This window comes from Camelus bactrianus, chromosome 3 (assembly GCF_048773025.1).
Source record: "Camelus bactrianus isolate YW-2024 breed Bactrian camel chromosome 3, ASM4877302v1, whole genome shotgun sequence".
Lineage (NCBI taxonomy): Eukaryota > Metazoa > Chordata > Mammalia > Artiodactyla > Camelidae > Camelus > Camelus bactrianus.
Window position 1 is genome coordinate 45,309,205 of NC_133541.1, and position 17,785 is coordinate 45,326,989.

Here is a 17,785-nt window from a genome sequence, read left to right on the forward strand (position 1 = left end):
CTATTATATGATAGGTACTTAGAAGTATTTGGTGAATGAATGAATGAATGAATAATGGAAAACATAGAGAGGCAAGTGTGGACATAACTAAGTGACCAGAAAGTCTAATAGGGTCATTAGTCTTTTCTAACTAGAGATATAGTCTTTAGTATCTACAGAGATATTTTAAAAATCACTTTTCATGAAATAAGAACAAAATATAAAGAAAGAAACAATCAAGAAAAGAAAAATCTCTTGAAAATTAGAAATATGAATGTCACAATTTTAAAATCAATTAAAGAAAAAGAAGGCAAAATTGGGAACATCCCATGGAACTTAGAACAAAAAAGAGAAAGGTTTGGAAAAAGAGAGAGATAAGAGAAGCAGAGAACCAGTTAAAAAACAGGGTAGTCGTGGGAAAGGAGAGAAAATTAAGGAAATTTTTTTTTAAACTTCTCTAAGTTGAAGGAGGGTCTTTAAATTGAAAGTCCCCATCAAATACAAAGTAGGGATCAGGATAGAAGACCCACAGCTCACCACATTATTATGTTTTAAATGGAAGGGTAAAGAAAAACTCATACCATTTTGAAAAAAAATTTTTTTAAAGAAGAAAAGAACAAGAAGCAATCTTCTATCTGTCACCCCAAATGAATCAATGCTATTACTTTAAGATCTTGAAATCTTTTCCTAAGATATAAAACCATATAGATAAATTGGATGTCTCCTATTTTCCTTTCCCAATTCCATCATCCATGGTTCTGAAGCAAAATTATTTTTAAACCTAGAATTCCATATCTAGCTAAATTACTAACCAAACATGAGGGTAGCATAAAGTCACTTTCAAATAGGCAAGGACTTAGAAATTTTACTTCTCAGGCACCTTTTCTGAGGTAATTACTTGAAGATGTTCTCCAACAAAACCAGGGTGTAAACTCAGAAAGAAGAAGATGTGGAACTAACCTAGGAGAAAAGAAATCCCAAGATGAAAGATGTGCAGTGGCTCAAGAAATTAATTAACCAGTAGACTCCAAGAAAAATGCCTCCAAAGAAGAACAGAATATATTACAAGCACAAAGGAACTAGATAATATTGACAAGTTGGTAAAGAAATCTTTTTTTTTTCTCAATAAGACAAAATAAAAGTAACTAGAAACTCCAGAAAAACAAAACCTGAATAAGAAGCCATGGTCCAAATATAAAGTAAACTAAAATGTGACATTATTTTGAACAACTGATAAACTATAACACAAGGAATTTTTTTTCTTTGAATGGTGCAAGTGTTGTAACACAAACTAAGGGAAAGGAAATAGGATTAGAAAACACTATGATCTCAATATCAAAAACTATTTTATATAAAACAATTAAAAACAGAATTGGTCAAAAGGGGCCTAAGAAAAGTGGGGTTTAAAAAAACTTGTTTACATATTCCACTTGATTAAAAATGTAACATGATATAAAATAAGAACGAAGGTGAGGATTACTAAGATTGATAGGTAAAAGTGTGATGATGAATAGGATATTCACATAATCTCAAAGTATCTGCTCACAAATTCCTTATTAGTTGCCAAGGGGAAAATAGTAACTTTAGTGGACAAACCTGGCAGACCACACACCTTAATCAAGTAATCAAAGTTAGTAAACATGGACCATGCAGTTTCAATAGGAAGCAAAGCAAAACAGGTGTTAACAAACAGAAGGAACAAGAACAAGAGACACAGAAAGTCTCAGTGAGGATGAAGAATAGTTGGGTGACACTCTACTATCCCCTTAAGTAAAGAAAACTTTCCAGCTTCAACTTTATTCTCACTTTTGACTCATCAACAACATCTTTCACAATTTCATCAGTAGTCACTTATATTAATGACTCTCAAATTACTTGTTTCCAGAATTGAATTCTTTTCTAAATTCTGATCAGAGCTATAGTTCCCAAATGTCAACTAGACACCTTTAACCTTGATTTCTTCAGATTCCTCACATTTACAGTATCAAAATCAGTCTCCGTATCTTCCTTTCCAATCCAACATTCCACTAGGATTCCCTTTCTCAACTAGCAAAATTCATATACAGCCTCATCCAAAAGAGAAACCTCAGCTATCTTCAATTTCTTTCTCTCACACACTGAGTTCATTAATATGTCAATTTTTTAGAATATTTTCAAATATCTACTATATACTATATGCCAGGGAAGAGAAGATTAATAAGACACAAATCCTATAAATTTTCTCACCAAAATATGGTTCAAATTCATCCTATCTTCTCCATTCCCAGTGCCAGAGTCTTTGTAAAGGCCTTCATTATCTCCTACGTGATCTAACTCATCTTCATATCTCCAATCACTCCTCTTCCCTCAAATCTCACAATGGAATTAGTTTTTTTTTTCTCCCTAAATCTCAAATCTGTTCATTTCACCACCCTGTTAAAATTATCAATGGCATAATTAATGTTAATGCCAAATTTAAAGAGCTTGGTCAATCACAAGGAGCAGTATTTTTCTATGATATTTAACAACAAATGTCATTTTAACATATAAGAAGTTTTAAAACAAATTTATTCTGAATAATTTATCTTTATTCAAAAAGATAAGTCTCTGTTGTATATAAAGCTTAACAATTGCTTACAGAGAAACAAGCTAGTGATAAATTTACTCAATGTACCTATTTTAAATCTAAATATTAAAATCTAAGTAATCATTTTGACTCAACAGTTATAGATGTAAATCAACTACACTTTAATAAAAAAAACTTTTAAGTTATAGAAAACAGACAATCTGAGCAAATTCTTATATACATTATCTACAGCAAAATTTTTTTCTCCACTCTATGGTTCTTTTACTCCTTTCAAATTTAGAACTTACTTAAACCCAAATCCAATTAAGTGTTTTTTATACTGAAGTAGAAATGAGGATACGGATGTGACAGAGTAAAGAAGAAAAATAGTTTCTGAAAAATATGAGCTGAGCATCAAAATGTCTGTACTCTTTTATACAAAGATTCAGTGGAGCATCTACATTAGCCTGAATAGGGTAAAGCAGTAGCAGAAGTGTAGAGTAGAAAAAGTAGAGGAAATAGAAGATTATGCTTTGTTCTACAAGCATTACTATGTGCAACCTTGAACTGTGTATTTACCATTAAATGAACTCAAATGCTCAGCATAGATCTTATACTCTTGAAATCTAATTTCTAAGTAAAATAAGATTTATTATCAATCTTCAGATAAATGTAAGGAAAATTATTTCATAAAAGAACCATTGGTATAAAAGGTTTTTCTTCAAGAATTTATGAACATAAGTAGGTCATAAGTAGTTTTAAGCTATGTTAATTATCAGAGAAAGATACTATAGAAAGAGACCTAAGGAGGCAATCGGTGCCATGGTCTCCTGCCATAATACACATACATACACATATGCTTTTAAGCTCTTCATCAATGATTGAGTTTTGTTTATGCATTAAGGCTATCGTATTTGAATAGAAAAATGTAAACCTAAGCGGAAACATGAAGTTTCGCTCATTCTTCTACTCAGTAATACAAAGTTTTAAAAAGAGTTCTTACTTTGAAAAGTCAATGCAAACATTATTAAAAAGCTTAAGAGCAAAGGAGCAGAAATAATTTTAATAATTTTACCATCCCTAGGTAAACCATTTATATTTTTTTTAATCTGGAGAAAGACATTTACATTGTGAATTTATTTCCCCATCAGAAATTTAAAATTATAACATCTACTTACCAACCCAACACAGTTGCTTAAAGCCACTTTAGTTGTACTACGTTGATCTTGCAAGTATCCTGTGTAATGACAGTTGTCTAAAAAATCATGTTTCCACTGGGGTCCATCTTTCCCCCAATATTCTACTGTAAAATGTTTGGATACAAAATCTGTGTTGAGAGTCAAGTTTAGGTGAAAGTGCTTGCCATAGGCTGAAAGTTTAAAAAATAACTTAGATACTGCCTGCTGTGGATCGATAGGGTCCATACTCCGTCTTCTCCTGGAGTGTTTATCATTTTTCACAGTAAAGCTGAGAAAAGCTCCATTTTGATCAACCCTTATTGGAATAGTTAGCTGGTAGTGTTCTAGATAAGTCAGGAATTCCTCTTTGTAGTCACAAGGCAGAGAATCCAGAAAAAACACATGGAAGAAAAGAAAATTTAACAGAACAAAGAAGTAGCAGTATAAATAACAAATATATCAGTTAAAACTATGCATCATTACATGAGAGGTATGAACAAAACATGTTGCATAAAATAAAAATGAAATAGTAAAAGTTTAAAATCTAAAGATGAATGGAGCTCCAATCATTTCATTCTTTAAAATAATATTATTTTAAAAGGCTTTTTTCTTTTATAAATTTATTTTAAAAACATTAATTCTAAGAGCTAAATTCTACAGTAAATATGAATATTTTATATTGAAGTAAAAAACAGTGAAAAGTACACATATAAAAGAACAGAATTTCATTCAGATAAAATATATTTATAAAAGCTATCCAAAGGAGTTTATATAGAATCTCTATAGCCTTGGTGAATTTTTTTTCAGATTATCAGTCACAGTGTAAAATACAGCAGCCACTTTGGCAGTTCCTCAAAAAGCTAAACATGGAACTACCTGCCATCTGACCTAGCAATTCCACCTTTAGGTATCTTTACAAGAGAAATGAAGACATATAGCCACACAAAAACTTGTATATGAGTGTTCACAGCAGCATTATTCATAATAGCCAAAAGGAGGAAATAACCCAAATGCTCATTAACTGATGAAGGAATAAATAAAATGAGGTATATTCACACAATGGAATATTATTCTGGAATAAAAAGGAAAGCAGTAGTGATACATGCTATGGCATGAATGAACCTCCATAATAACTGCCTTCAAAACCAAAACTCATTATCTAATATTATAAAAACACTATGCTAAGTAAAAAGAACCAGTCACATGATTCTATTTATATAAAATATACAGAATAGGCAAATCTTTATGGACAGAAATACATTAGAGGTAGCCTGGGGCTGGCAGGGAAGGTGGTTTAGAAGGAAATTGGGAGTGACTGTTAATGAGCACACAGTTTCTTTTGGGGGTGATGAAAATATTCTAATATTGATTGTGATGATGGTTGTATAACTCTACAAATTTACTGTAAACCTTTGAATTGTATACTTTAAATGGTTGATTATATGGTATGTATATTATACCTCAATAAAGTTGTTTAAAAATCATCACATTGACAAAAAATTCAAAGTACTATTAAATATATTTTCCTCACTTAGGCGTACTAAATATTACCAGTCTACTTCCTTAATCACATCTCCCTTTACCTAAGTTTACCATTAAAAAAGAACCAAATGTCTTCAAATTACTTCACTGTCTATACATGGAGTTCATCCACAAATATAAACTCCCATGAAACCATGATCAAATGGGAAAAAAATGAAAGACAATATTTATTTCACTTCTTATAAATAAAAGTTCATACTAAATGCTTTGACTTTGTTGATCTACCTTGAGAGCCACATTTTGTACACATGGACTTCTGGATTTCTACATCAATTTGTAACAGCCTTGAAAATCTGGCTCATCAGCACCAAAAAATGATCTGTTACTATACATTCATGAGAGGAGAATCCAAAAGGTATGGTTTCAATAATTCTATAAGAATTAGACTGACCTAGGAAAACAAAATGACCTTCCCTTCCTGGGACCTCTGTTAAGATCTTTTCTATGATGTAAAGTTCAATTCTATGTATTAAAATTATAGGGATTTATGGATTCAAATTTGAAAAGTTAAACTTCTTATAACTCTTACTCTTTTATCCAGCTCTTACTCCTTAGATGAGAGTTCTTAAGTTTGGAGACTTTTTTTTTTTTCACTAAAGGTCCATATCAGAAGGATACTACATCAGAATTTGTCTGGCTTCTTGCTTTTATAGGACAAACCTTTGGATTCCTTTTGAACATACCTTGCCTATAAACCCTAGGAATGAGTGAGCCTATTAAAGTTTAGGATTCAAAAGAAGAGTCCTGAGTCTATCTTCTGAGAAAGACCAGTCAACCCTAAAAATGCAGTGGATGTGAAACACTAGTAGACAGACTCTTAAAGCCTTTAACACTTATGAAATTAGCACTGAAACACTTATGAAATTAGCACTGAATTGACACAGTAGGACTCTACTCCTACCACTGCATATCCCAAAGAAGACATTCACCCAACCTAAATATTTAGTCTTTTCTCGTCAGATTAATAGCAATATTTTTGTCAGTTTCAAAAGCAGGAATCCTACCTTGAGAACTGTATGAAAGTCTGTGGTCACTATGAAATTCCGATGAAGCCATGATGAGGCTCAAAATCCAGGTCAACGACTTCCACAAAATTTCCATAATTTAGAAAACTGGATGATTTTTTAGAGGGCTACCTATGTGCTAGAGAGTCAATACCATACCAAAATCGAAGCATAACAACTTTATTTCTTTAAAACTTCTTGAGAGTGAGTTATTAGATGTTCCACTACTTAACGGGTACTTTTTTCCAACATCCCATACTTTCTTCTATATCTGGATTCATTTTCTCAATCCAAAATGAAAAAAAAAAAAAAGATGGTGAAATTTTCATAAGCAGAGCATTAAGCTGATTAGCTATGAAAGTACGGCCATTTTCTAACCTAGAAAAACAAACAAAAAAAGTTTAAGGTAAATGAAAAATATACTGAATGGACAGATCTATATTGCTGAATGCTTGCCAAAGGACATATACTACACAATAATATAATTAAATCAGACCAATGTTGTGCTTTGTAATTTAAATAAACATTCACAAGACTAAACACAGAATTAGAAAACTAAATGGTTAGCAGGATAATGCCAGAGCTACTTAATAATCAAAGATGGAATTTGAAAGGGAATCATAAAAAGTCTCTTTTTAAAACTTTGAAGATATTGTACAAGTATCTAAATAAATAGATAAAATAAAAAACAAGCTGACTTCACAGAGTTCATTTTATGAAAGTGATAAACAGTATGTGATCTCATTTCTTAACATGCTTTTCAGTACTCTCCTATCCAGAGACTGACTTGTTGCTTTATGAGGCACTTATCATTTTTTCCTTAAGAGAGTGCATCTAGAAATACACAGTGGCACTGAGCAACTGTCTGTGAAAGCTCACACAGTAGCATAAACTAAACTTCTAAAAAGTTGAAGCATATTTACAGTAACCCTGGACTCTATCTGGAAGTCTTATATGAGTCATAAGCAACACATATGAAACAATTTAATCTAGAATGTAACTGTAAAAAAAGAAATTAATTTTATGAAAAGAATTTTTAAAAATTCATCTCAGGTATCACAACAGATTTTATGTACTCTCCTTTCGACTTACAACTTCACTCAGAGTCCATGAATTCACATTTTATATAAAACAGTAGCATAGTTGGCTACCTGACGTCCCAGCATACAGCACTTTAAAAGAAAAAAATAATGGGATTAGAAACTAGCTCTCTGAAAGCATTAAAGTGACAAAAGAAGAGGAAAAACTAGAAAATAGTTTTAGAACCCCAAAGCAATACAGTTTGGGATAGAGGCAAATGGCCCTTATATAGCTTAACAGTTCATATTGTGTATATGACTGTGTTACAGTTCAATATCTGATATTCAAAACACTATGCCTGAGTCAGGAATAAAAGGTTAAATTACTACTAATAAGATAACTTACTGCTATGATAGAGAAGTACACAAAAGATATTATAGAAAGATTTTCATCCCAAATCCTTAGTATATAGTATTATCATATAATAATTCCATATTTGTTGGTTGAAAAAAATGAATGAGTAAATGAATAAATAAATAGTGATTAAAATAGTCACTTTAGGTATATTAAAGGATATTTAAGGTTGATTGTAAAATTAACAAATGTCGAATACTTCATTCCCTATAATGCTATAAATATTGGTAATTACAACCACAATCATTTAGTCTCTTATGTCTGTCTCTACAAGTTATTAAACTGCTCAACCTGGAAAAACTAATCCATTAATCAACAAATACTGTCTTACTATGTTTTTTAAATGATGTTATGCCAACATGGGGATAAGAAAAGATTAAGATACAGTCGTTGTCTTAGGGAGCTCATAATCTAAGGAACAAAGGAAAAATTAGGACAGACCGACATATGCCATAATAAAGTTATGAAAGGTGTTAGAGGAGATCAGATGAGGGGGATGAGTTGTAAGTCAAAAAAGAATGAGTGAAGAAAGTTCATGAAAAAAAAGTAGCATTTGAGATAGGCTCTGGAAGATGGAAGTAATTTCACAAGTCCAGTTGCTGGGGGCAATCCTAACAAATTAAAGAAACAGATTCCACAAAGTCTAGATAGCAAGAAAAAAAGGAAAATAGTATCAGTAAAAGTAGTAATAGTAAGTTTGGTCCTTGTGCAGAAGACTAACAGGTAATAGAAAGGTAGTTTAAGGTCAGACCAAAAGTAAAGAGAACTTTAAATATACATTACTTCTTTTAACATTGACAAAAATCTTGTAAAGTAGGTATTATTGCCCCTGAATCAGGCAGAATCTACAATGGTCCAATGATCCTACCTCCTGATATCCTTGCCCTTGTATCCATCCTCTTTCTTTGAGTAATTTGATTCTAACCAATAGAATACCTCCACACTGATGGAATGTCACTTCCATGATAAGATTACAAAAGATTCCGACTTCCACCTTTCTAGTAGTCTCTCCTTATTGGCTTTGATGAAGCAAGTCGCCATATGGAGAGGCTCACATGGCAAGGAACTGAGAGCAGCCTTCAGATAACCACTAGCAAGTAACTGAGGCCTTCAGGGCAATAGCTTACAAGATACTGAATCCTGCCCGCTAATATGTGAACTTAGAAGGATACCCTCCCGACTCAAGCCTTCTGTGGTGACCCCAGTCCTTGTCAATGCTTTGACTGTGGCCTCGCAACAGTTCCTGAAACACAACACAGAGCTAAGCCATCAACCACAGAACTCCTGAAATCACAGAAACTGTGAGTTAATAAATGTGTGTTGTTTTCAGCTGCTAAGTCTACAGTTTTGTTTTTGTTTTTTGTTTTTTTTGCAGCAATTGATAACTAATACAGCTGCCAGTTTACAAATAAGGAAGTTGAAGCCCATAGTGGCCACACAGCTCAAAAACAGCAGAGCCCAAATTCATACATAAGATTACCTGGCTCCAAAGTCAAAATTCTTTGTATGACATCACACTTCCATTTCTAGCTACTCGAATTTAAATATTTAATAGCAATTGCATACAACCAGATATTCATAAATGACACAGGTTAATTAACATGAACAGTTTTAAGTAACTTGATACAAAAAATTGCTTCATCTCAAAATTACTTCTGTGATGATTTAGAAGTGACAACAGACACTATAAATCCTTTCTCAGGAAAAAAAAACCTCTAAAGAGATTAAATCACACCATTATTTAATAACAGTAGAATTGACTCTTGAACAAATGTGGGTTAGGGGCACCGACCTTTTGCAAAAATCTGAATATAACTTATCATAGGCCCTCCACATGCATAGTTCCTTCAGAGGGGATTCAACTAATTGAGGATTATGTAGTAGTTCAGAATTGCTATTGAAAAAAAAAATCCTTGTAAAAGTAGACCTGCACAGCTCAACCCTGTGTTGTTCAAGTGTCAGTTGTAAAGAAAAAAATCCAGTTATCTTGCTTTCCAACCTACTTACCTACAGTCTGCAACTCCATAATTGTTGCTTCATAAACACTTACTCTTCATTGTTTTAATATTTATCAGATTACTTGAGTGTTTTGCAGAAAACTGTCTGACATTGAGTGAGTCCCTCATATACTTTAATCTTCCGTTTAAAGAGGAATATATAATTAACACATTTGAGTTAATTTTCTAGTAGTGATGATAGATTTGTAGTGAATCATTCATTCTTTTTTCCAATTTTCCTGGGCTCTGAAACTGACAAACTTACAATATAGTTAGCTGGGTTTAGGGAACAATTTTTTTTTCCCCTTGAGAAATTTTCTGCTCTTCACAGTTTTTTAACTCCCACTCTCACCATTACTAGAACTGTCCTATAAATGCTCAAGATAAGTAAGCCAGTGGCATTGAGAGGAAAAGTAGTATGTAACTACTTGGCCAGAAGTAAACTAACAGTTCTTTTAAGGACCTGTAGTAAGAAGGGCATTGATGTATAATAGAAAGAGCAGGAGCTTTGAAGTTAAGCAAACCAGAGCTACAGTCTTGGTTCCACCACTACATATGGTACCTGGCACATGGGCACTCAAGAAATTTGAATTTCTTTCTCCTTTCTCACTACCCTCTTCCCACTCCACATTTTTCAGGGCCCCAGTGCCAGTGAAGAAACTTACAATAAGAAAATGAGTTGGCTTAAGCTCAATTACAATCCATAATGATTAACATATCTAACCACTGCTAGTCATGTACACAATAAAAATAAGTGGGAGAACCTACTTTCTGGCACCTACTGGTGAGGTTAATCTGGACATCATTAATAAATATACATAGGCACTAGCTTTTCGAGATATGGTTTCCAAAATTCAGATGAACATTAAAATACTACACAATTGTCCCAAAATCATAATGCATTAATTCTTTAAATTGTATGGTAGATTATGCTGTGGAAAGCACAAAGGCTTTGAGTCCTGGCTTGACTCCAACTTAACCTCTCTGAATCTGCTTCCTCATCTCTAAAACCATGATAATGTTATCTACCTTACAAAGACTTGTTGAGAGATTAAATTAGATTACACATGATGTAAAGTGTCCACACACTTCATTTTAATGGTTACATAAATATGAGCCCCCTTCTTCTGCTTATCTGAGTCATCACTTTTCAAAGGCCTTCCTTCAAAAAATAGCTTCATGTTCCTCCTTCCCTTAAAAATGTGGAATTGCTGAATATGATGATGTAATCAATCGACCAATAGGTTATACTCTCTTTCAGAGCAAACAGTAAAGAAGAAGTCATGATAATTGGGCTTACAACTATTAAAAATTTGAAAAGAGAATCAAAACTTGCATTTTACTTTGATTTCACATATGCTTTTTTTCCCTAATACAAATGCACCAACTGGTAAAGTTAAGGGATCATTTACCTGCTTCCATGGATCAAAGCTAAACTAGCTAAGTAGAAATAAGATCAGACAACTTGTGCTTCAGTGACTCCCTCAGTAGTCTGCCCTGGTTGAAGAGTACTTACTTGTCTTTTTCCTCTATCATCTTTACTTCCCACTCAAATGATCTAGGAGTAGCCAAGGTAATGATTTCCTCCCATGAACTATTATTATGGAGCTAAAGAACACGTCTAACATCCTTTTCAACTTCTCTCATCCATCTTAAGTCTGGTTATTTCTTTTAAAGCTGATTCGGTTTTTTCACATAGGAAGCAACAATACTGTGCTTCCTTCAGGTTATTCAATTTTTATATGTGAAAATTAACTTCTCATCTCATTTTCCATTTATTCTCCCAACAAATATTTATTGTCACCCACTATATGCCAAGGCTTGAAGTACAAAGGATTCCAGGTCATTCATCAATTTTGTGAGATTGGTTACCAAGGAAGGATGTAGTTAAAGACACTCAAAAGTTACCTAACAAGAAAAGGTAATAAGCCAAAAGCAAAATTACAAAATATTATTCTATAAAAATCAAGCCCTAAATTAAATATAGTCCCAAACTTTTTTTCCAGATGGAAAGTTAAATATATGTTATCTGTATTAAAACTTCTCTCTTGAAAAATAGAAACACATTTTTCTCTTGAGGTTAACTCAAAATGTTGATAATCAACTATGTCTTTTGGTAGAACCAAAAGAGCTATCCATCTCTTCCACCTTTTACTCTTCCCCCGAAAAAATGCTCCAAAGAATGTGCTATTAACTCTCTTAATATGTTACCTCTCTTTATTCTCTCACAAAAAGCATACACAGGGTAAGATCTGGCATAGAGGCCTGTGCTAAACCACTAGTAGCTACTAATGGTTGCTAAGGAAATGAAGAGGAAGTGGTAAGAGTAGACAAGAGTAGCAATTAATCTTACATGTATTGGCCCAGACATGAAAAGTATTAAAATATTTAAGGTCTTGAGGTTAGAGGTTTTCCCCTTGAGAATCACAAAAATATTTAATACCACAACATATATTTCATTTGCTGCCATTTGTGAGAAATGAATGAACCTGGACTTGTTTGAAATCAATGTATTTGCCTCTACAGCTATTTTTCAAAAATCCAAAACACCAGTGATCACATATAAACACTAAATTAATATAAACCAGAACTACAGCTACCACTTTGGTGAAACACAGGAAAACAATTATCTCCAAAAATAATTTTCTCAATTTCCTTTCAACTATACCAGTTTTATGTTACACTTCTTTTCCTGTCATGAATTTTGAGAACTGTCATTCACACATTTAAATTTCAGCCTAATCAATATAAGCTTAAAAAGGAAAGAAAAAGGAAGAAAATTTGTATGAGAAATTTGAACATAAAAGAATATGTTGAAAATCACACTCCAGAATGTTTTTAAAAGTTCCAAGCAATGGTTCAGTTTCCCCTTTCCTGCCCCCGTTTTGCACACCCTCACCCCCCACCGCCCCCCCATCCCACTTCACCCAGACAGAGGGTAACAGTCTGAGCTGCCCTGGTTGAGTTGATCCTAAAGTTAACATTCAGCAGCCCATTTCCAGACAGCAGCGCTAAATCTATTTGGATAAAACGCGTGTGACCCAGACAGTTGGCATTTGGCCCAAACGCGTTGCACCGGCAGCTCAAATAAAAACAAGAGTAAGAAACTCACTCTCTTGTTCCCTCTCAGTGCGCTTTCTCACTCTCTCGCTCTCTTTGCCTCCAGTACAACAAGGAAAGAAATTACCAAAGACAGGAATTGTAGTATACATTATCACAAGGCAGCTTTCCAATGACCCCTCCAGCACAACCCCCTCCCCCACCAATCTCTGAACTTTGATCTCATATACCATATATACAGACATACCCCCATATTCAAGGCTCCGGAGGGTTATGAGTCTAGCACGTCCCAAGTGACCAAAAGTAAATCAAAAACACACATTTCCATCTCTTTGATTAGCCTATTAAGAGCTTAACATATCCCTGAGCATCGAGGCTATAGCTAGCACATTAATTCTGCCCTCTAGCCCAGGCATAAAATATGCACTTGTCTGACTACTTAAGACACTGACTTGAAACTATAAAATGCAGAAGGTTTTTCTTTAAGAAAACTGGAAATCAGTTTCAAATACACATCATTATTACTTTCCCGATTACTTTTTGGTGATTAAAGACCACAAAAATCATAATCAAGTCACACTTCACAAAACACGTCTATTTGTATAATAAACGTATCTTTTTTGCATCATAAAATATTTGCAAGACCCAGAATTCTCCATCCCCCGACTAGTCTGGAGTTAAAAGATTTCTATCTGTAAAATGAGTTCAGTCAAGCTCACTCATTGCCATTAAAAAAAAAAAAAAAACAGACACAGAAAAAAGTTTTCTACGCGTTATTCGGAAGACAAGCAAAGCACAAGTTTTAATTAAAAAAAAAAACGGTTTCATTGAATATTGTGAAGTCTTCCTTACCGTTTTCATCTTCAAATTCTGATAAAAAGTAAGTTTCAAACAATAGAGATTGCACTGGACGACTCACGTACTCCCTCTCCTCTTTAACTTTTTTTTCTGCCCCCCTTTGCAAAGCCACAGCAGTCAGTTAGTTATTCTGCAGCCAGAATAAAACCCTATAGTCTGACTAACCCGGGCTTTAGAGAACGGACTTTCCGATTTGGCAGAAAAAGAGATGCCTTCAATACATCCAGGCTATCATCCTGAGATGTTGCCTTTGCAAAACCCCCTTTCTCTCTCGCACCCCCCTCCAAAAAAAAAAGGAAAGAAAAAAAAAAAAAAAAAAAAAAAGAAAGGAAGGAAGGGGAAAAAAAAGGCTTAATGGGGGTGGAAGTGGTGCCCTCTCTTCCTGGACAGCTTTAGTGCCTTTGCTATGCAAATAACATGTGAAGAGCATCAAAAGGTATCAGGAGAAAAGAAGACAAGAGGAGCAGGAAGGGCAGCAAAGTTTTGTTGAAGTAGCCCTAGATCTCACTACCGGCCCCCAGCCAACTTGAATTGCAGCAAAATTTTGGCAGCTTTTCCTCGGAGGCAGAGCACACTGACGTCAGTCTGCAGATGTGCTGGGCTGCGTCGGGTGCGCATGTGTCCTGGGCCGTCACGTGGAGGGGGAGGGGAGGTAGAGGTACAATCGGGGTAACCAACTACCAGCCATTCAGAAGGGCTTAGACAATGTCAACTTTTCCACCCTGTGAATGAGAGAAATTCTGGCCCTTCTAACCTCAGTCCCCTTCCCCACTCCGCCTCTTTTCCTCCTCCTCCTCCTCTAACCTCTTTTTAGAAATTCTAGCCTGGATTGTGATTAGTTTCTTAGTAAAGGGAAGGGGGAGGGAGGATGAATGGCTTTAGATGAACTAATGTCACTGCTAAAATCTCTGGTGCCCTTCTCCATGTATTTTTCAAAAAATCAACGCAACAGAAATGTTAAGAGTTGCACATAAACAGTGTCTCTGGGGAAACTACAACAAACTTCGATCACTGGCAGATTTCAAGACTCGGTAGCTACATGTGCACAAAATGCCTGTGTTTTCTTTATATATCTCAACAAATAAAATTGTCACCAAAAGGGAGAGTAGACTAAAATAAACTAAGACCAGCACATTTTCCATCTGATTACCGACTTCAGGTTATGTGGAGCTTTAAAAGAAAAGAGAGAGAGAGAGAGAGAGAGAATAAGTGGGGGAGGAGAGGGAGCGGGGGGAAGAGAGAGAAGCTTGCATTATTTCCAGATGAGGGTGAGACTGGATGGTGTTTTAAAGTGCAACCGGGGAAAGCTACAAGAGGATTGTATTTTTTTTTAAGTCAGTACATTGAATGAAACTTCAGTGACTGCCCAAATGAAAATAAAACCGAAGTCAGACCCCAAAAGGGGAAGGGGGGTGGTCAGAAATCCTGCTGCGATCTCAAGATAAACAAACAAAACCTCAAAACTGGTTCTTCAAGCTTCCTAAATCCACCCTCCCCGCCCCCTCCCCACCACTCCATACACACCAGCTGCCAGTCCATACTTTAAGAATAAAACACAGCTACAACGTAGCACTTTCACTTTCATTTGCTGGGAGAAAGCCACTGGCATTAAACGGTGGGGAACATACCCAAATATGTTATCCATGTCCTAAGCAAGCAAACAAAAGTTTGGCACACAAATCGGAAACAGGAAAAAATGTGAAAATAGCTCAGGACAAATGCTGCCTTTCAGCGGTGTAATCTGCTGCATCATTTATCTGTCTCTACAGTAGAGAATAGGGCAGGGAGAGGTTTAAGAGTTTCCGAGGGCGGGGGGGGGGGCGGGGGGTGGGCCCAAGGGGGGCGGGAATTGACGCCTTGAAATTCCAGTCCGCAGTTAACGCCAAGTCAATTTCCGATGGCCAGAACCAGAAAGGGGAATTGGACCGGAGGGAAGGGGGTGGGGAGAAGGACCTTTCTGAATACCAGCTCTTAAGTTTCAAGCTTCTGTTAACATTATTGCTCATTTGATTTTTTTTTTTCCTTCCTACACCGGAGGTAGTAGGTGTAATTCTTCTGGTGAATACATGAATAGTTGGCTAAAAGAAGGCATGAATCAGACTGAGGACATCCAAGAATAGAGTTATTTCCATTCTTCTTTGAGGACTGAAAGGGGAAAGCATCTGTCCACAGTCAATAGTCCTCATCTTGACCTTAATCAGTAGTATTTGGCTCAGTGCCATTTAAAACGTAGAAATATGTCCTATGGTTGGAATTGACAGTTTTAAATAAAGATGATTCATATGGGGCTATTTAGATATAGATATATAGATAGATATTTGCATTAAAATACACAAGATGGTTAATTTCTTAGCAATAATTGTAAACAGCAAAAATACAGTGGGCACAGAGCTGGTTTTGCATCAAACCACCTTTTAAATAGTTGTTGAACTTTACCCTTAATTTTTTAAAAACTAGCAGTAGATAGACACAGCCAGAAGAGAAAACTAAAGTAAAGATATGAGTAGTAATCATCTGTATAAACCATCTGAAAAGTTTTTACTCTCAACTAAGACAAACTGCCCTAGGAAATAGCAGTACTGTAAAGGAAAGGAGCTTGCTTACTCAATGAGAAGTGGACTTTGGCTAATTACTTATTCAAAGAGTGCCATCCTGCGTCTAAACAGAGAAATGAAAAATTTCCAACAGATTCCTTTCCTTCAAATGATTGAGGTAAGAAAAACAGTATGAGTAAGGGTGAAAAATTGTTAGCATGAGAACTGATGAAGGGCTAATAACTTTTTGTGTGTATGTGTACATTTTAATTGTGTTACATAAAATGCAAACACTTTCAAAAGTAGAAAAATAGTACAATGAACCCCAATGTATCCACCATCCAGTTTCAACAAGTGTCAAACCCTGTTGCTTGTTCCACCCCACTGGATTACCTTGAAACCAATCCCAGGTAGCATTTCATTGAGTCCACTAAATATTTACCTGTATTTATAAAATATAAAGACTAAAAAATAACCACTACTATACCACTATTATTACTCTTAAAACATTAATAATTCCTTAATTTCATCAAATATCAGACTTCCTCAATTGCAAATACAGATTTTAAAAAACTTTCTATTGGAACCAGGATCTATATACTGAATTAGGTTGATCTATCTTGTATGTTCCTTTTAAAAAAACTTTTTATTAATGTAAAATATTCATATAGAGAAGTACATAAATATATAATTTGATGAAAAGTATTTAGTCGAATAAATTTTCACAAAGAAACCTACCCATGTAACCATGTAATTCTTTTAATCTATTGGTTCCTCCTCACTTCTTATCTTGTAATATAAATACTATATTAATATCTTGCCATCTTAATACTATGTGTAGCACTTCTGTTAGCATGTACATGCTTTAGGGTAATATCCAGGCATTATTACTTTTTCTTTTTCTTTCTTTCTTTTTTTTTTTTTTTTTTTTGGTGGGGGGAGATAATTGGGTTTGTTTGTTTGTTTAGAGGCGGTACCAGGGATTGAAATTGAATTAAATGAAACAAATTTAAATCAAACCCTGAGAGAACTTAAGTTGATATAGAAATTCTTTAAAATTTTTATAATGACCAGTCCTTTACTCTTTGAAAACTTTTCCCTCCAGCTTTCCTTCTCTTTCTGTTTAATTAAGAGATGAAGATTTATGTGCAAAGTAGAGTTAATAGCAAACCCACTACTTACATCTAAAAAAGAGCTTTGCTATCAGTCTTTAGAAGCCTAATTAAATCTAAGTGGACAGGCCCTTTCAGAAAATCAAAGAAGGAATAAATGGAAATTTGGGAGAAGAGTGAGTTTGTATGTATGCATGTATATGTGTATGTATTTCAGAAACTGAAAAACAGAAAGGCAGGAGAGTTTCAGAGCCAAAGAATAGGGACTAAGGAACTTTCAGAGATAAGAATAAACTTCTACCTTATAATTTTTAATATATTAGCAAGTGAATGAAATTTAATGTTTTTAAGTTAAAAATTAAGGCGTTTCTTAAAATTAGATTGTTGGCTTGTATTTTCAGAAAAAATTAGATGAAGAATTCTGATTTTACGCTTGCTTGACATTATTAAATTGGAGCAGGTGACTATCTCTAAAGATGATAAATTTTGAATTCTACCTCCCAGACATTAAAACCAGATTTAACACATTAAAACCAAATTCA

At 34.4% G+C, this 17,785-nt stretch overlaps 1 protein-coding gene across 8 annotated transcripts in view; it reads right to left on the bottom strand.

Annotated features, from left to right (window-relative positions):
- The window catches only part of ADAMTS6 (ADAM metallopeptidase with thrombospondin type 1 motif 6), a 263,530-nt gene extending 248,170 nt beyond the window's left edge, over window positions 1-15,360 (bottom strand). For 2 of the 8 annotated variants that reach the window (XM_074358974.1, XM_010949379.3), the window contains exons 1-3: window positions 13,592-14,208; window positions 6,249-6,626; window positions 3,703-4,067 (exon numbers count right to left, since the gene is read on the bottom strand). In XM_074358974.1, the coding sequence (XP_074215075.1) occupies window positions 3,703-4,067; window positions 6,249-6,345 (462 nt within the window). In that variant the 5' untranslated portion in view covers window positions 6,346-6,626; window positions 13,592-14,208. Of the gene's footprint in view, window positions 1-3,702; window positions 4,068-6,248; window positions 6,627-13,591; window positions 14,289-15,225 lie in introns of those variants that run through there. The other 6 variants (XR_012504565.1, XR_006722682.2, XM_074358973.1 and 3 more) reach the window with 6 other exon arrangements.
- Between the last annotated feature and the right edge of the window lie 2,425 nt (window positions 15,361-17,785).